This window comes from Canis lupus, chromosome 8, assembly GCF_048164855.1.
Source record: "Canis lupus baileyi chromosome 8, mCanLup2.hap1, whole genome shotgun sequence".
Taxonomy (NCBI): Eukaryota; Metazoa; Chordata; class Mammalia; order Carnivora; family Canidae; genus Canis; species Canis lupus.
This window is the reverse complement of record NC_132845.1, coordinates 45,000,580-45,018,173: the sequence shown is the minus strand read 5'-3', so window position 1 is coordinate 45,018,173 and position 17,594 is coordinate 45,000,580. Positions and strand designations below refer to the sequence as shown.

The following is a 17,594-nucleotide window of genomic DNA, read 5'->3' as shown; positions in this document are numbered from 1 at the left end:
GACTTCAGGGTGGGGACGGTCAGCACATCCTCCCCCTCGCTCACCAACCTTTCCTGGGCGTGTAGGAAAGGAATCCAGGTCTGTGCATTCACAACCCAGCCACTGCAATCCCAGGTGACTGTGGAGGCCAGAGAGGGGAGGAGGATGGGGTAAAGCAAGCTGGGCACAACAAAATAGCACAAATGCGATGAAAAAAAACAGCAAATGCCCCTGGGCGTCAGGGTGAGGGAACATTTAAGTATGCCTGCCCTGCCCCACCTGAAGGGGTCAGCCCTCCTCAAGTCCTGCTGAGTATTATCTATGGGAATGCAAGGGCAATATTATCAGGTATTCTAGTTTTTAAAAGAGAATGCAGTCATCTGATTTTATGTGAAACCTTTCCATTTTTAAATATTAGTAACTAATTCAATTTTTTTAAACCATGTAGGCCAAACAAAGCAGTCTATATGTGGCATCCACCATTAGCAGCCGGATGTGCTCTATGATGCTCCTAAAATCCTTATGCAAGACATTACAGTTCATGCATGCATTCCAGTGGACCATGCCATTCCAGTGGAACATGCCATTCCAGTGGAACATGCCATTCCAGTGGAACATGTATACCAAAACAAAATCTACACACAAGACCATGCTGTGTGTATACACGTCTAACAAAACACAAGTAGGCTGTGCGATGCAATAGTCTCAAATGGAACAAAGATGGGAAGAACCATGAGAAAATGCCTGGCACATCAAATAGAAACCAAAGTAACATTGAACCCAGCATAAACCACAGCAACAGAACACACGTGCTGTAGTGAGCTCACACAGTATTCAAAGTAACCCCTCTCGTGTGGCACAATGCAGCATGTGTATGTTACCATAAAACAGCACCTACAATTCATCAGTAATGATGACAATCACAGAAAATGATGATTATTTGTGGAGCACCTATATGTGCCAGGCACCCTGTAAGGGCTGTGTACTCCTCAGCTCGTTTAACCTACAAACTATCTCTGTGAGGTGGGTAACTGTCATTAGCCCTAGATTATAGGGAAGCTCAACGTTATGGGGTTAGATGATTGCTCAAAGCTGCACAGTCTTGGTGAAGCTGGGACTCAAATCTAGGTGGTGTGGTACCAGCCAGAGCACATGCTCTTACACAAGCAATGAACATCCAATGCAAGCAACACAAGAGATTTGATAGAAATCTATACTATGCAACACATATGTGCACACACCTGACATGTTTACATATTCAACACAATCTTGTCACTTAGTTGCATCGTATGTACATAGTCACTCATCTTCTAACAAAACATGGCATTATCTGTCGTGCAGCCGATCATCTTTCCATCCATCCATCCACCTATTTCATCCATCCCATCCATTCATCCATCCATCCATCTGCCTGTCTATTTATCTAGCTATTTCTCCCATTTGCTCACCTTGGAATGATTTTACTCTGAACAAATTTAAAGAGGATATGAAACATGGTGAAACACATTTGGTTAAAAACACCTAGTTTTATATGCTAATGGTTATTGGGAAAACAAAACAATTATGTCTAAGGGGATTTGTATATTCTTAGCATTAGGTGATTTTAAGAACTTTGGAGATTCAGAAGGCACACATTAGCTTAGTGAGGATGATTTATTTTTTTCTGTTCAGTGGCACTCTTAACTTGCATTCTGTGCAAATACATATTTCCTAATTAACTTGATGGCGTCTAAACACACAGATTGCTTAAATATAACAACGTGCATGCGTATAGCTAGGTATTATGCCAACGTTAAGCTAATTCTCTCCACCAATTACTAAAGGCTTTCCATATCCAAATGACTCTGGGATTATCATGAGCAAATGCACACTGTTGCTTTTCCTTGTAAATCCTGCTTGTATCTGGAAGACCATTTCCTTTGTCTGAGATACCACTAAGGAAGCCAGGCTGAGAGGATCGTCGTTATGAGAAATGAACTAAATCCTCACTTCCCTTCCAAGCATCTTGAGGGATGGGATTGGAGGGGACTGGGGCACACAGGAGCAGGCATCCTGGAATCTGAACTTTAGTCTCCCCTCCCTGGGGGAGAGAAGACCCTGTGTCTCATAGGAGCACTGCAAGGATTTCTATGCCCCTTTTGGGGACTCCCAGCCACCATCACTCCTCTGTCCTCAAAGGCTGCAGGGAGCCCTACTTCTGCACTGACCCACCCTTCTCCACAGATAATATCTGTCTTTTAAAATTAGCACAGCCCAACATGCATGAATAGAAGGATTTCATATTTAATATACTTTCCTGCCTCTCTCGTTTGTTAGGGGAACTTGAAATGGGCTCAGCTCCCATTTCTGGGGCTTCTGGGTTGCTAAATAAACACTCTTCCTTTCTCATCAAGGGCTAACACACGTCTAAAGCTTGTCTTATGGGCATTCACACATATGCCACCTTACGTGTATATTCCTTACACAGAGCAGAGAGCACACACAGACAAGTGTCTTCATTGTACACACATAATCATTTACTTGAACAAATCTCCACAGGCAATTCCCAAGCTGAGAACCTACCTTCCCACAAAGGCAAGACCACAACCCCACAATGAATTATGTCATGTGTGAATAAGGGCAGGGCCAGATAGCTTTCCTCCATCCTCTCTAATCCTTACGACACCTGTGAGTTTGATGTAATCACACCCATCCTGTGGATATGGAGAAACTGAGGCCCCAAAGGTTGGAATAGGACTCTTTTGGCTTCATCTTATATTTCCTTGAAATGACGCATCTCCTGGTTTATGCCCTGGTCAGCAGCAGCCACCACGTTTGCTTTCCAGACCCCTTCTTGGGCTGGTTCCCTGTCAGTCTTAGGGAGACCAGCCCAGACCCAGGAGTCCTGTTCAGACTGTCCCCATTATGTCCGGCTGCCACCATCTGGGGGTAGCAGTGGGGAAGGGGAACATAAATCACAATGTCCCTGAAGCCGCCCTGCCTATGTTGTGCCACGAAGCACGAGTTACTTTGAAGTCAGAGTAAACAGCTATTTTTAAGAAAGGAACAAGGCGCAGTGGAAAACAAGAGACCCATCATGTCTGAGCCACCCAGAAGTCCTGAAGTCACTCCGTCCCTGGATGAATTTTAGTGCTTCATTCCTATGTCCTCAGGAGTCTTCACTGTTCCTAGTGGCTAACACCCAACTCTGACCATGTGGAACACACACACACACACACACACACACACACACACACACACACAGAATAGATTAAGTGGCATATGTGAAAAGGCCCAAGTGTTGTCCAAACTATCCCCTGTGCTCCGCTCCTTTCTATGATGGTTTCACTCTCAGGCTAACATCCCACATGGTGGCAAGACTAGTCCCCTGCATCTGCTCCTTCTAGCCCAGCTTCTACAGCTTTCCTTCCCCAAAATGGCTGATTGATCTTCCATGGATTTTTATGCCCAGCATTGAAGCACCCAGAAAGGGATTTCTGGTTGACCTGCTTGGGTCTCATGCCTTTACCAATAGCTTCAGTATGTGGGTAGGTGCCATTTCCCCTGAAGAATTAATAACTGGTGGTCCTTTTAAGCCCAGTTTAATAGCTGAGTCTGGTATCCAGACTCTAGAGATGACCCTGGGAAACTCTGGCAAAAGATGAGCTAGTGAACCAGGGATCAACTCAATCTCCTTACGTGCCAACTCGGGGGCACTGTGACCTTTATAGATACATAAGCATTAGTTGATTCCCTTTCTCAAACCCAACATATATGACCATCCACAAAAGTAATAATCTTGAGCCAGAGAGACGAAAGAAGCCTGGCAACTGTGGTCTCATAGATTTCAGGAACATTCCCGGGATTCAGATTGGACTTTAAGATCCTTCCAAGGCTCCTCCAAGAAGAACACCTCTCACCTTCGCAGGTAAAGACCAAGTGTGTGGTGGTTTCGTGCTCCTGCTACTGCTGATTATGTCTCATTTTCCTTCCCACAGGGTATTTACAGCTGCATTCATGGAGTGCACATCGAGGAGAAGAAGAAGTCTCCAGACTTCAACCTGACCGGATCACAGAGCAACATGTTGAAACTCCTTCGGTCAGCCAAAAACATCTCCGACGTGTCCAACGTGAACTCCTCCAGAATGGATTCCCCCAAAAGGGCTGCTGATTTCATCCAAAGAGGTTCCCTCATCATGGACATGGTTTCCGAGAAAGGGAATTTGATATATTCAGACAACAGATCCTTTCAGGGGAAGGACAACATGTTTGGGGACAACATGAATGAGCTGCAAACGTTCGTGGCCAACAGGCACAAGGACAATCTCAATAACTACGTGTTCCAGGGACAGCACCCTCTTACTCTCAACGAGTCCAACCCGAACACAGTGGAGGTGGCCGTGAGCACAGAGTCCAAGGCGAACTCCAGGCCCCGGCAGCTTTGGAAGAAATCCATGGAGTCGCTCCGCCAGGATTCACTGAGCCAGAACCCAGTCTCCCAGAGGGATGAGGTTGCAGCAGAGAACAGGACCCACTCCCTGAAGAGTCCTCGGTACCTTCCGGAGGAGGTGGCCCACTCAGACATTTCGGAAACTTCAAGTCGGGCCACATGCCACAGGGAGCCCGACAACAGTAAGAACCACAAGACCAAGGACAACTTCAAAAGGTCGGCGGCCTCCAAATACCCCAAGGACTGCAGCGAGGTTGAGCGCTCCTATCTGAAAACCAAAGCGAGCTCCCCCAGGGACAAGATCTACACCATCGATGGTGAGAAGGAGCCCAGTTTCCACTTAGACCCTCCCCAGTTTGTGGAGAACATGGCCCTCCCCGAGAATGTGGACTTCCCAGACCCGTACCAGGACCCCAACGAAAACTTCCGCAAGGGGGACCCGGCGCTGCCCACGAACAGGAACCCCACGCACAATGAAGACGTGCTCCCCAACAACGACAAACACAAATTCTACTCCAAGCACTTCACCCTGAAGGACAAGAGCTCCCCTCACAGCGAGGGCAGCGACCGCTACCGGCAGAACTCCACGCACTGCCGGAGCTGCCTCTCCAACCTGCCCACCTACTCGGGCCACTTCACCGTGAGGTCCCCCTTCAAGTGCGACGCCTGCCTGCGGATGGGGAACCTCTACGACATCGATGAAGACCAGATGCTTCAGGAGACCGGGAGCCCGGCCGCCCAGGAGGAGGTCTACCAGCAGGACTGGGCGCAGAACAGCACCCTCCAGTTCCAGAAGAACAAGCTCAGGATCAGCCGTCAGCATTCCTACGATAACATCGTTGACAAGCCCAGGGAGATGGACCTTAGCCGGCCCTCCAGGAGCATAAGCCTCAAGGACCGGGAACGGCTCCTGGAGGGCAATCTGTACGGGAGTCTCTTTAGCGTCCCCTCAAGCAAACTCTCGGGGAACAAGAGCTCCCTCTTCCCCCAGGGTCTGGAGGACAGGAAGCGGAGCAAGTCCCTTTTGCCAGACCACACCTCCGATAACCCCTTCCTCCGTTGCTATGGGGACGACCGACGCTTAGTCATCGGGAGATGTCCCTCAGACCCTTACAAACACTCGCTGCCATCCCCGGCCGTGAACGACAGCTACCTTCGGTCGTCCTTGAGGTCGACAGCATCGTACTGCTCCAGAGACAGTAGAGGCCACAACGATGTGTATATTTCAGAGCATGTTATGCCTTATGCTGCGAATAAGAACAGTATGTACTCTACCCCCAGGGTTTTGAATTCCTGCAGCAATAGACGTGTGTACAAGAAAATGCCTAGTATTGAATCTGATGTTTAAAACCTTCCATTAATGTTTTATCTATAGGGAAACATACGTAACGGCCACTGTTCCGGAGGGTAAATGTCGGATGTCCGATGGTGCCCTGCAAAGAGGAAGAGGATTTAGGAAGGTACTTTTTTTTTTTTTTTTTTGTTGGTTCTTTTGCACATGGCTCCATGCCGTAGTCTTCCACTCAAGGAATCTTGTGAGGTGTGTGCTGAGCATGGCAGATACCAGATAGGTGAGTCCTTAACCAAAAACACAAACACAAGGGCAAGTCTCCTGGACACGCCCGCTGGGTATGTTGGCAATAAGAATGCGTTGGATGCCCATGGTGATGTTATGATTTCCTATATTGCAAATTCCATTCAGACCAGTCCACCATGTGATTTCCTCATCAGAAATGCCTAACGGTCTCTCTCATTCCGAATAAGCAATATGGTATGCATGTACACCTGACACAGAACAGTTACGAATGCGTCTGCGTTGTAGCGAGATGGATGTGCAAGAGATTAGGAAGTTTGGCTCTGTAACCGTTTCAGCTTTACTGTTATGCCTCCCATCACTGCCCAGGCCCAACCCCAGAACTCCAGGCTCCCCCAAAGAATAGCCAATCCGTGTGCACAGTAACTATGCTACTACCTTCATTATAGTCCATTTCCAAGACACATCTGGAATAAAAGGCCAGAAGGGCCCTCAGGTGGAGAGCTACGAGGATCTCTCTGGATGTCGACTCGTGCGTTCCACAGACCACTCTCTCACCCTTGGCCCCGATGGTCTCCTTCAGAGCTGCACAAACACAGAACGTGTCTCCGTTCTCTGATCTCTGGATCTCCTGTCTCTGACACAGCGGCTGTTGTAGTTTATCCTGAAGACTCTCGTATATGTAAGTTTGTGTTTCCCCCCTTCTGGTGACGACTCAGGGTTGTATAGTATCTGTTACCCCTCCCCTCCCCGAGTGACCATGGCCCGTTTGGTCCCCAAACAGCCATGGTGGCATCTAATTAAGTGTGTGTTGCCGTTCCCCGGGTTAACGTGGTGGCATGTGCCAGCAGCCATATGTGTACTATGATCTGTAGGAAGTAACAATGCCATCTGTCCGCTGAAGGCTAGCATGGTTCTAGGTCTCTCTTCCTGAGCATTGTGAGATTTGGTTGGACACTCGTTTCCACCCCAACCTCCTCAGATCAAAAGCCTTCAAAACATGAGAGACACTCATGCATCCACTCTGAGCATCCTCCAAATTGTGGATCAACTTTAGTGGCGAAAGTGATTTCGCTCTTCTGAAACGTTCGCTCCATTGGAGCCAACCTGCTTCACTGACACCGACAGGGATATGTTAAAAAAAAAAAAAAATTCCTCAGAGCATTTGTCATTTCCGAGTCACCCCTATTGTCCCATTCTTACTTTACTCAGATCTGTGCCTATGTGATCTGGAATGATACTCATTCAGGAAGGAGGGGAGTCTTTAGCACGGAAATCTCTTAGCACGGGCCTGGCACACACCAAGTGCCAAAAACAAAAAGGTAGTGGTTGTGTCACTACAGACCAGACTATTGTAGTTTAAAAATTAAGTATTGTAAAACCCACAAATGGTATTAGCCCAGCATTTCCATATAGTTCTAATTCAGTGTATTTTAAATTCCTGAAGGTCCCTGAGACATCCAGGATAACTAGCCATCAGGTCTCGTAGTGTAGCTGAGTCCGTTGGGCGACACGCAGCCGAGGCTAACTAGCCTGGTCATCTCCTGGCTTCCTTCTGCATTTTGCTCTAGGTTCCTGGAGTGGGCGGACAGAGTGACAGGTTGAAACGTTACCCTGTTTCTCTTACTTATAGCATGTCCTATTTTGTAGGGAGTGTTCTCTTCTGAGGGGGCAGGTGTTGGGAGTAATTCTCTCAGAGCTCAGATTCATCGAATGGCCCCATCTTTGGGCGAGCGCACCCAGTAATGGCGAGAAGTGGCTGCAGGAAGTTTCAGGATCATTGGTGGGGAGGCAGAGGCGGCCACGGGTGAGAAAGTCTTCTCGTCATCTTTGAGGTTGACAGGTAGAAGAGGCTGGCTAGACATTGATGACAAATGGATCCAACCCCTGCATTTTCTTTCTTGGATGTTGGCCCTTCTGCTGCCCCAAGACCCAACAACAGAGAAGCCCAGACTGAAGGGCCTCACCCCCATATCTACTCTTAGGCACGCTCCTGATTATTTTGTCTTTTAGAACATCCTGCCTTTGTCCTCCCATGGCTTTCCAGACCTATGTCCCCACCCCCAGCCAGGATCACCTCATTTCCCCAGAAGACTGGCGTGTCATGACATGACATGAATTTAAAAATCTCCCCAGCACATGGAACAGTGCTATGTCATCAATCCAAAGAGGCTTTCTCTCTTCCTCTCATGTCTTTAAAGCCCAGGGGACCTGCCAAAAGACAGGGACCTCCAGGGAGAATGCAAATTACAGTCAGAACTGTTCCATAGATCAAAAGCCCTTCTAATAACAGCATTATTTCTGTTAACCCCATGCTTTTTTCACATAGAAAAAGACCAAAAATTAGGCTTTGGGAAGAACCGACAGTAATGTGGTTCCTTTCAAACCCAACGTGTTTTGTTTTCTTTAAATAAACACTGAGGATTAGAATGCTATATATAATGAATACACAATTCTCTTCCTGCACAAATTCATTGACTCTCAATTGTAATGATCCCAAGCATATAAAAATCGACCATTAATCAGGCAGGCAGTCTTTCAAATGAAAGATATTGATGTAGAGCTATTTGAAAGTGATTCAAGTCAGTTCTGTTCTTTGGAAAAAGAATATCAAGACATCAGTAGAAAGCCCTCCCAACTCCGGATCCCTTATAGAGGGTTCCTCTGACATCCCAGCCTGAGATCTGAGATCCGTTGATGCCAAAGAGTCAGAATTTCTGAACCCAAAACCAGGCCTGAGTTTCACCTGACTCAAGTCGGAGCTGGCATCCGTAATGGTACTTCCATGACTCTACGTGGCTTTCTCCCCTTGAGAGGGCCCCAACAGGTACACGTAAATGCAGACACTCACGTTTCTGTCGACGGGTAACAGTGCACACAGGCCCAACTTAAAATAGTCTGTTGTAAGAAAAGAGTCTTCCAGGGGATGAATTCTACCCTGGAAACCTTGGGGAGCCCCCAGAAAATAAGCTTCATTGTCCTTACCCCTGCAGGTCCCAGGCCACTCCTGGCTTCAATGCTCTGAGAAGACAAGTCCCTAATGGGTCTCTTTTTCTGCCAGTGTGGCTTGCTTTCCTGAGAGGTGCAGGATTATAACCTCCCCACTCCTCCTCCGCCCTCTGCGAATCTTACTTCGAAACTGCAGCCAGCACCATGACCAGATGTCTTGTGGCCTATACCTGGTTTCTCTTCCCCATTGCAGAGAGCCTGAGAAGTTTTCATATTCAGCTGCTCTGAGAGAACCATTAAAATTCACCCAGTGCCGCAAAATCAGTCACATCGACTCACAGTTATTTTCAAGGGAGAAACAAGAAAATTATACCTTGTTTACAAATGAAATAGTTTCACTTAAATGGGATTCTCGCCAAGGCAGTTAATTAGTCAAAAGATCCATAGCAGCCATATAGTCCCGCATTGTTTATTCTATTTGATATGTCTGCCAATGTGTATTTAATATTCTACGTCCTTCTCAGGAAATGACAAATGCCCTGAATTCTTTGCAAATAGAATTGCTAATGAAAAAGGGGGGTGGTAAAGGTTGATGTTAATTAAATGGTGATTAAAAATTTATCTCCTTTAAACCTAAAAAGTGCAGCTCTAATAATCAGTTGTCATATAAATAAATACCTTGCACTGAAATCCCATACAGTTTAAGACCTAAATAAATACTAATTTGAGAAACCTAAGTATCTTTCAGAAGAGCTGAATATATTCGTTAACTTCAGGCACATCCCCATACTGTTTCCTTGTGCGTAGATGTGGCTTGTGAATCCTTGCAGAGGGCACATGAATTGTTTCTGAAGCAGAAACTGTTTGTACGAATCGCGGCTATAGTGGACAGAATTGGGAGTTCTAGGGGGAGAAAAAAATGAGTATGTGGGAACAAAACTCATTGGTTGGTGTTTAACAGGAGTTAAGGATTCCACGTGAAGGTGGTTTTCAATGCAAAAGCAGTATTTTCATTTGAGACAAAATTAGACCTTCTGGATGCCCCGTTTTCTTTTGGCCAACAGGGTCGGAAGTGCTGAATGAGAGGGTTGGTGGGGTCTACACCAACGCGTGGTTGTGCTTTTCCATTCAACCCCTACACATCGTACTGTGTTCACATCTAGTCGTAGCAATGAGGGCAGCTTGCCACCTGATACACATCGGAGGAGAGAAAATGCACTTAATCCTGTGAATACCAATGCTCGTGTACACATGTACATACTATACATGCCTGATTTCTACCACTGACACGTAAAGTGTATTATCCAAATAAAATTGTATATAATGTAAAGTTTATGTTAAAAATTAAGTCATGATGATGCTTATTACCATGTGGAAAACCCATTCTGATTATCAATGGGCTGATAATTAGGAAGAGAGGGCGCTATTGGTTTTTTTTTTCTTTTTTCTTTTTGTTTTGTTTTTGTTTTTAAATAATAATCTCAGTTCTAGGGAGGGAGAATGGCAGGGCCCAAGTGGGATTTGGGTGCTGGTGTTCTTGGCCTCTTTTCAAAAAAAGACATCTGGGGTTAAGGGTGTGGCCCATGTTCTGCTCACATTAACTTCTGAAGACAATGCTGATATGGACACGTGGGTGATTTCTGTAAACCCACCAAAGGGCACAGTCTCTGTTTCAATTCCTTATCCTCTTCTCCATGCCCACTTGTTCTGTGCCTGGAAGTACTCTCGATATGGCATCAGCTAAAGGTGCCTGTCCAGAAGGGTCTTAGAAAAATAGAACTTACAGAACTACACCAAGATCTGGGGGAAGGGAGATGAGAAAACTAGGAGATTGGGCTCCCAAAGGGACAGAATCGCTATGGGATCGTTGGATTGACAATATCAGAGCCAGGTCTAGAAACCAAGACCTTCATGCATGATCCAATTAATTCCTCGCCTGGTTCCCTTTGCCAGGCTGACTCAGTTCTAGGTTTCTCTCAAAAGTGCTCTCCAGGTACCTCTGGGATAAGAGCCAGAGAACATCGTAGAATTGCCCCTGCTTTCTTTGCCTCTTGCCTTATACAGACCCATACATCCCCCTTTGGATTTGGTTTTCTCTTAAGCTCCCCAGTACTCCCTGCCTCAGAATCCTGGAGAAGAGAAAACTTTTCTCAGGGACCTAATTCCCTGGGAAGAGCCAACAAGGGATATAGTTTAAAACCTCAAACCAAAGATGAAAGCTGGTGGTGATCATTGAGATAATAGAGTTCTAGTTCTCTCGAGCCAAGGATGAACAAAGGACACTGATCAGCTGATAGCACTTGACTGAGTATCTACTCTCCTTTTAAGGCCAATTTGAGGTTGGGAGATGCAAAGGGGACAGAAAATATAGTCTCTTCCCATAAGCAGCTTACGGTCTAGAAATTGTGCTCCCTAACACTAAAGACAACTAAGGGTCCTTGAAACACAAACACAGACTGTGTGTAAAAACTAGAAATGAGAAATCAAGTTCTTACCAGGAAATGAAAATCTGGTTCCATGACCAAACAATCCAACAACCCATCCTTCCCTAAAGCCGTACGTAACTCTGGAGAATATAGTTGGTGCTCCTGGAGAGATATCCTTGGTTCTTGAACCTTGATTATTCAAAGACAGTATCTGGGAAACCCAGGAGCATCCAAACAGGTGACCAGACTTGCCCTTCTGCATTTGTGGTTCCACTGGGTTCTCCAGCCCTTGCCAGATCCTGCCTCCTTCCAGCCCTGCATTATGGCATGGGCTTCAAGAAGAGGTTGAAAGAAATCCTCCAAGGGATTAGAAAACAGACCGCGATGTAAAAAGCCTATTTCCTGAAAGCTTTTTTGTTTGATTTTTATTTTTGTCTTATGAAGAATACCTTTGATTGTTCAGGGTATAAATGTATCAGGGAAGGGAGTGGGGGGAAATCCTCTTTGAGTCCCAAGTGCCTACTGTCTGGCTGACAAAAGAGAGCGTATCAGGTTCCCTAGAGACAAAATGGGGCATAGAGATGGTGAAAGGAGTCAAGATGTGTTTCGGGAAAATGGCAAGGTGCAGAGGGAGCTTCTTTTCTCTGTCCGTCCTATCCCGTGCCTTGCCAGAATGTGAGATACTCTGCTTATCCCACGTATATGCCTTGGGTCAGCACATGAGTTTGGAAGTATCAAGATGCATCCACATTGAGTGTAGACTGATTCCAGGCATATCCTAGACTGAAATCCTCCAAATAACCATAGGATAGAAGTACAGTTGCTCCTATTTTATAGATAAGGAAACTGAGGCTCAGGTTGGTCTCAGCCTCATCAGCAGCAGGAGTTTGCTAATAAATCCCTAACATTGGGTGAATTCTCAAAGTGCCTGACCTCCCCCAGGGAGGTCAGAATAAAAGTTGGAAAGAGAGGTAGGCTGTTTTGAGGTCCCCTGGGCTCTCTCTTGCGCTTCAGCCTCTGTTGAGAGGAGGTTTGTTAGTGTCCCACCCCTCGTCGTCTGGTTTGGGGTGTATCGAGAACTCCAGGGGATCTCACCTCTGTTCCCATCCCTTCTGACACTTGAATGCCGTTTGTGTCTCTCCCCATCTGCTTGCACTCTGCATTCACTTGTTTGGTTCCTGGGGAGTTATTTTGTCTACTTAGCATGTGCCTAATTTTAACTATCCCCTTCCAAATCTCTCTTCTTTTTCTCAGTAGATATCAGGGTTAATTCCATTAAACATTTGCAAAGTAGTAGACCCTCCCATGTGTGTGGGCACACACACTTCCCTCTGCTACCCCCCCCCCCAATCAAAGCTCTCCTAAACAGTGTGGCCCATTTTCAGAAAGGTCATGGTATTTGCAAGTGACCGTCCCTGCTAGGTCATCACTGGCACCAAGATAACTGCTGAACCACTGAGTGCTCATTCAGTTTGCCTCACTCAAGAGCACTAAATTGGAATGTTTCCATTAGGCTTTCTACGAGTCCAAAATGGTGGCATGCGTTATGCGTTGGGGAGGCAGCGACACTGAGCCTGTGCATGCCTTTCTTGCACTGCTCATGTGTCCTAAGCCACACTCCTCCTGCCAGGCATTTCTGTTTTCTGTGAACTGGGGCCACATTAGGTCCATTTCATAGGTGAGGAAACTGAACTGGGACTCGAAGGGATGTTTTTCTGGGAGGTTCTGTGATCCAGTCCTTCTGGAGGGTCAGTTAATCTAACCAAGCACCGTTGTCATTGTCCCCGAGAAATTCTTTAGCTGTTGACATCTTTCAAGCTGGCAGTAAAAAGTCTCATAAGCCAAAAAATAGTTATCATTATTTGATACCTATTTTGAGATCCCATCATTGGGTCTGCAAGTGAACGAGAACATCCTCCCAGGGCTGTTGAGCTGTGGAGAAACTGGACCACTCAAAAGAACCATCTGGCCAGTAGGCTTTCTTCCCTGGGGCTGGATTTCAAAGCACATAGCTCTCCAGGGAGCCAGAACCAAACTGTTTCCAATGGACTCGTTTCTCAGATTAACTTCCTCAAGTAAGGTGTCAGCAGTATGCAGAGACAAACAAAACGAAACTGAAATTATCACTCATATATCCTTCTTAGGTACCAGGTCCATGAAACGATAAGTTTGCATCTCTGCAAGTCTAGAACATTCCTCATTAGCCATAGCCCTGGGTCATAACCTCCTCCAGTTAATTCTCTCCCACACCTTTGGGAAGGATTTAAGATGAGCCTTCAAAAGAATATTAACGTAACACGTAGCCAATACCACAGCTGCCTTTTAAATTAATAAGGTTAATTGTTCTCCAGCAAACATAAGTTTGTCTTTGCCATTTTAAATGCTTCTCATTGATCTGACATTTTGCTGTTTTAAGCTTTTAAAGGGCTCAAATCAAAGACTATTGATAGCTGAGCAAATAGTGAAGGTCCAGAAATATAAAAACATTGTCAGTTTTCTCCATGAAAAATAATCATAGCCTTTCGAATTCAACTGAGGTTTTAACATTACATTACATCTAAGACCTATTGAATTATTTCTATTCTCAGTTTAGCTAACTCAAATAAATGAGCAGTATTGACTTTTTAAAACCCATTTTATTTAAAAAAAAAAAAAACTCTTAAGTTTATTAGGTTTGTAGACACAGCTCTGAAGCCATGGCCGCTAAGGAAATGCTCCAGTTGAGAAATTGAAGATTCAGACTATTTTGGGTCAAATTCAGGTGATCATCTTTGAAAATTCTAGTGGATTTGCAAAGATGAAAGGGGCACTTGTAACATTCACGTTCCCCATGTTTTTCACTAGGAAAGGATGCCAATTGCCTATTTTTCCCCCAAGTCAGAGATAAGGTCAAGGATAACATTTTCATAGAAAAGTCAGGAAACTACTCGATACCACTAATTATGTGGCTAGCTGTGGCTCAGATGCCTTCCAAGCCTGAAGTTCTCCAAAGATTTCATTACCGGTTGTTCTGGAGCTCCAAATCTTAATCTTGTTCATTCCCCTGCTAAAGCCAACTTAAAAGCATATACTTGCCAAATTATTTAGTCAGTAGACTTCACTGTAGTTGATCACAATAGAATGTTTGTGCGTATGTGTCTATGTATAGTATATATATTTCAAGCTGAATATTCAGAAAGAATTAGGTGAGTCTCACTGGTGGTTTGAATAAGAAACAGATAAGTCACAAACAGTGGCCTTCTCAGACAGAAAAAAAAGAGGGTAACCCTTCATATCCTTGAGTCACGTTATGAGACCTGTTGCATACATAATACACAAGCTGGTCATTGCCCACAGGAAGTCATGGATTAAAGCAGCTTTGAAGACCCATGTCCGAGTCCATCCTTAACCCAACATGGGCAGGATCAAACTCCATATGCAGAGGGTTCCCATTCACAGTGATACTCAAACACAGTCCAAAACCCACGTCAGAACTGGCTTGATCTCTTGTATGGTGGAGCCCCATGCAAGCTGTATGCTCTACTCGGTGGTTCTCATTTGGGAATAGACATTCACTTACCAATCACGGCAGTTTATACCTGTCATGTTTTAATCCACTGCATGAGGAAGTGCTGATAACTGTATTCAATATTTCCAAGCATAGCTACAAAATTACACGTTTGCTTAACACCTTTCTATGATAGAGGAAGTATATACTATGGTCGTCTTCTTGTAGTATGTCTTTTCTTTTCGTTCAACGTGTTATCAACTGTTTTAAGGAATGGGGTTTGAAATGTGTGTGCAAACTGATATGTACATAACTCCCAAGGCAACAAAAGTGCCCAGTCCAATGGTGTAAAAATGTAAATACAGGAAAATCTCATTTTTCTAATAAAAATAATTTCTGCCGATTGATATGAAAACGAGACATGGAGTTGTGGTCTTTATTGTCCTTGGCGCTGCCATGGTGGGCACCATTAACGTTTCAGGCAGGCTTAGTATTTGTACAAAGGGCAACGACCTTAATTTCCCTCTCTGTCCAGTATAGGAGTGTAGATGGAAGCATGACGCCGCAAAGAAGCCACGGCTCGGCTTCCAGATTTTAGCAGCAAGCTTTGCCACTGTCCCTTACCTGGTTATCATCTTCCTGTGCAGTTCCTGTGCTTGCAGCTTTGACTCTGATAATGCTGAACTTCACCAAGCTTCTGTGACTCCTGGTTCTGCAAAAAAGAAAAAAAAAAAAGTGGTGGTCAAAGACCTCCCCTCCTTTCTGAATTCCAGGGAACAGCTTACTGCGAAGAACTGCCTCAAAGTCCATTTGACTTTGATATGACCCGCAGGCAACCCTCAGGTCATGGCCAGACACAGACCCTCCAGGTCTTTGCCCACAAATGATTAGCTGAACTTCATATCCCCACCATTCGATGGAACCATATGCTTGTCAACCAAGTGATGGTTAAGTGTCTCTCCTCCCAGGCCCCCGCACATGGTCGACCTGTGTCAACACACACCCTTCCCCTGGGACCAGGGTGACCCCACATCCTCTGATCTGTCCACCCATGCCATCCCCCTTCACCTCACTTCTCAACCCCTGTTCTGCTTTCATTTCCTCCTCCCTGTGGAAGAAAACCTCTTACTGCCTATCCCCCTATTTTAATAGTCCCGTCTCCCCCTTGAAATAAGTTGCCTCCATAAAATCTCTCCTTCTGGAATCCAGATTGGATTTTGATCTGACCCCTCTCTTCCCTAGATCAAGCCATATTCCTAAAACCCAAATGCAGCCACATCCACTGCCCCTTTTCAGCTTAAAACAGTGGCCCACAGGAAAAACCTGGATTCCAGAGCCCAGCACACAAAGCCTCCGGTCGCCGGCAGGCCCCTTCTTACCGAGTACCTCACACTACTTCTGCATCAAAGGTCTTCGTGACCCTCCTCCTCCACAGAGACACCATGAGCTCCCTTCCCGCATCTATCTTCCTCTATCTTCCTGGGACACTGGTCACCCCCCTCTGAGGTGTATCTTCAACGAAACCTCTCCTTAGCCTTTCTGAACTCTCCCCTGCTGCAGAGTTAACAGGTGACTTCTCCACAATCCAGCCCCATGTACAAGCGTCTATCAAATCACTCACAAGGTTTGCCATATTTGTGAAGTGTGCTATCTCTCCCTATCTGTGAGCTTTTCCAGGACAAGGGGTATATAACTGTTCACCTCTGAATGCCAGCAACCAGCATCGGACTCAAAGAAGGCATTTCCTCAGTACTGTTGGGTGGATGGAGGGACAGCTAGTTGGAAGAGTGGATGGCTGGTGGGTGAGGGGATGGCTGTGGGGGTCAGGGGGGCAGACTGATGGAGGGCCTCGGGACCTGCTCTTGGTTTCCCTCACTCTCTACCTTATTTACCATATCTCACCCAATCCTTTGACTTTAAATGCCACCAATTACCCCCAAAGTTTTATATCTGGGCCCAACCACCTCCATACACTCTCAACTCCTATATCCATATCTATAGTTTCTAGAGATGTTACCGACATCATCGCCTAGAGATGTTACAGCCATTCACATTCCAAAATGCCTTGAAAAGTCCTCAGGACCAGTCCTCCCAGCAGATATCTGACCTCCCCAGTGTTCCCATTGCAGGAAGTGGCATAGCTATGGACCTGGGTTCTCAGACCGAACACCTGCTGGTTGCCCTTCATCCCTCTCTCCCCATCACATCCACCCCCTTGGCCAGCTCAGTCTGTATCATCTTTAAAATCCACTCAGGAGCCACTGCTTCTCAGCCCTTCTACCACCATCCCTCCGCTCCATCACCTCCCACGTGTATGACTATAATAGCTCTCCAACCCTCCACATGTGGCCATTCTCCAGCAGGAGCAGGGTAATCTTTTAAAGGTATCTGATCCTATCCCTCACCTGCTCTTGAGGCTGCACTACCTTTCCATTACAACGAGAATAAAGTCAAAATTCTTTCCCACTGTAATAACTCTGTGCCCTACACTCTGACATGACTGCACACTCCCAAAAAAAAAAAAAAAAAAAAAAAAAAAGAAGGCAGACATTTCCCTGTCCTCTTACCTCATCCCCCCTCTTCTGGGCTTCTCATCCCTGACCTTTTCTCACTTTTTTTGAGCAGCTGAAGATGGGCCATTTCCAACACATTTTTCCATGAACTGAAGTGGCACTAAATACCATCACTGCTATGAAACTAATCGGCAATTTGTGAGATGCCTTCACATCCATGTAGCCCCATTTGGGGGCATAATTATTTCCTAATTAGAAAGCGATTTATACTTGGAAC

General features: G+C 45.7%; 1 protein-coding gene across 3 annotated transcripts in view; it reads left to right on the top strand.

Moving 5' to 3' along the window:
- The window catches only part of GRIN2A (glutamate ionotropic receptor NMDA type subunit 2A), a 546,601-nt gene extending 531,379 nt beyond the window's left edge, over nucleotides 1-15,222 (top strand). For 2 of the 3 annotated variants that reach the window (XM_072835762.1, XM_072835761.1), the window contains exon 14: nucleotides 3,957-15,222. In XM_072835762.1, coding sequence (XP_072691863.1) covers nucleotides 3,957-5,756 — 1,800 coding nt within the window. In that variant the 3' untranslated portion in view covers nucleotides 5,757-15,222. The remainder of the gene's footprint in view (nucleotides 1-3,956) is intronic. The other variant, XR_012035468.1, reaches the window with a different exon arrangement.
- Nucleotides 15,223-17,594: the final 2,372 nt, after the last annotated feature.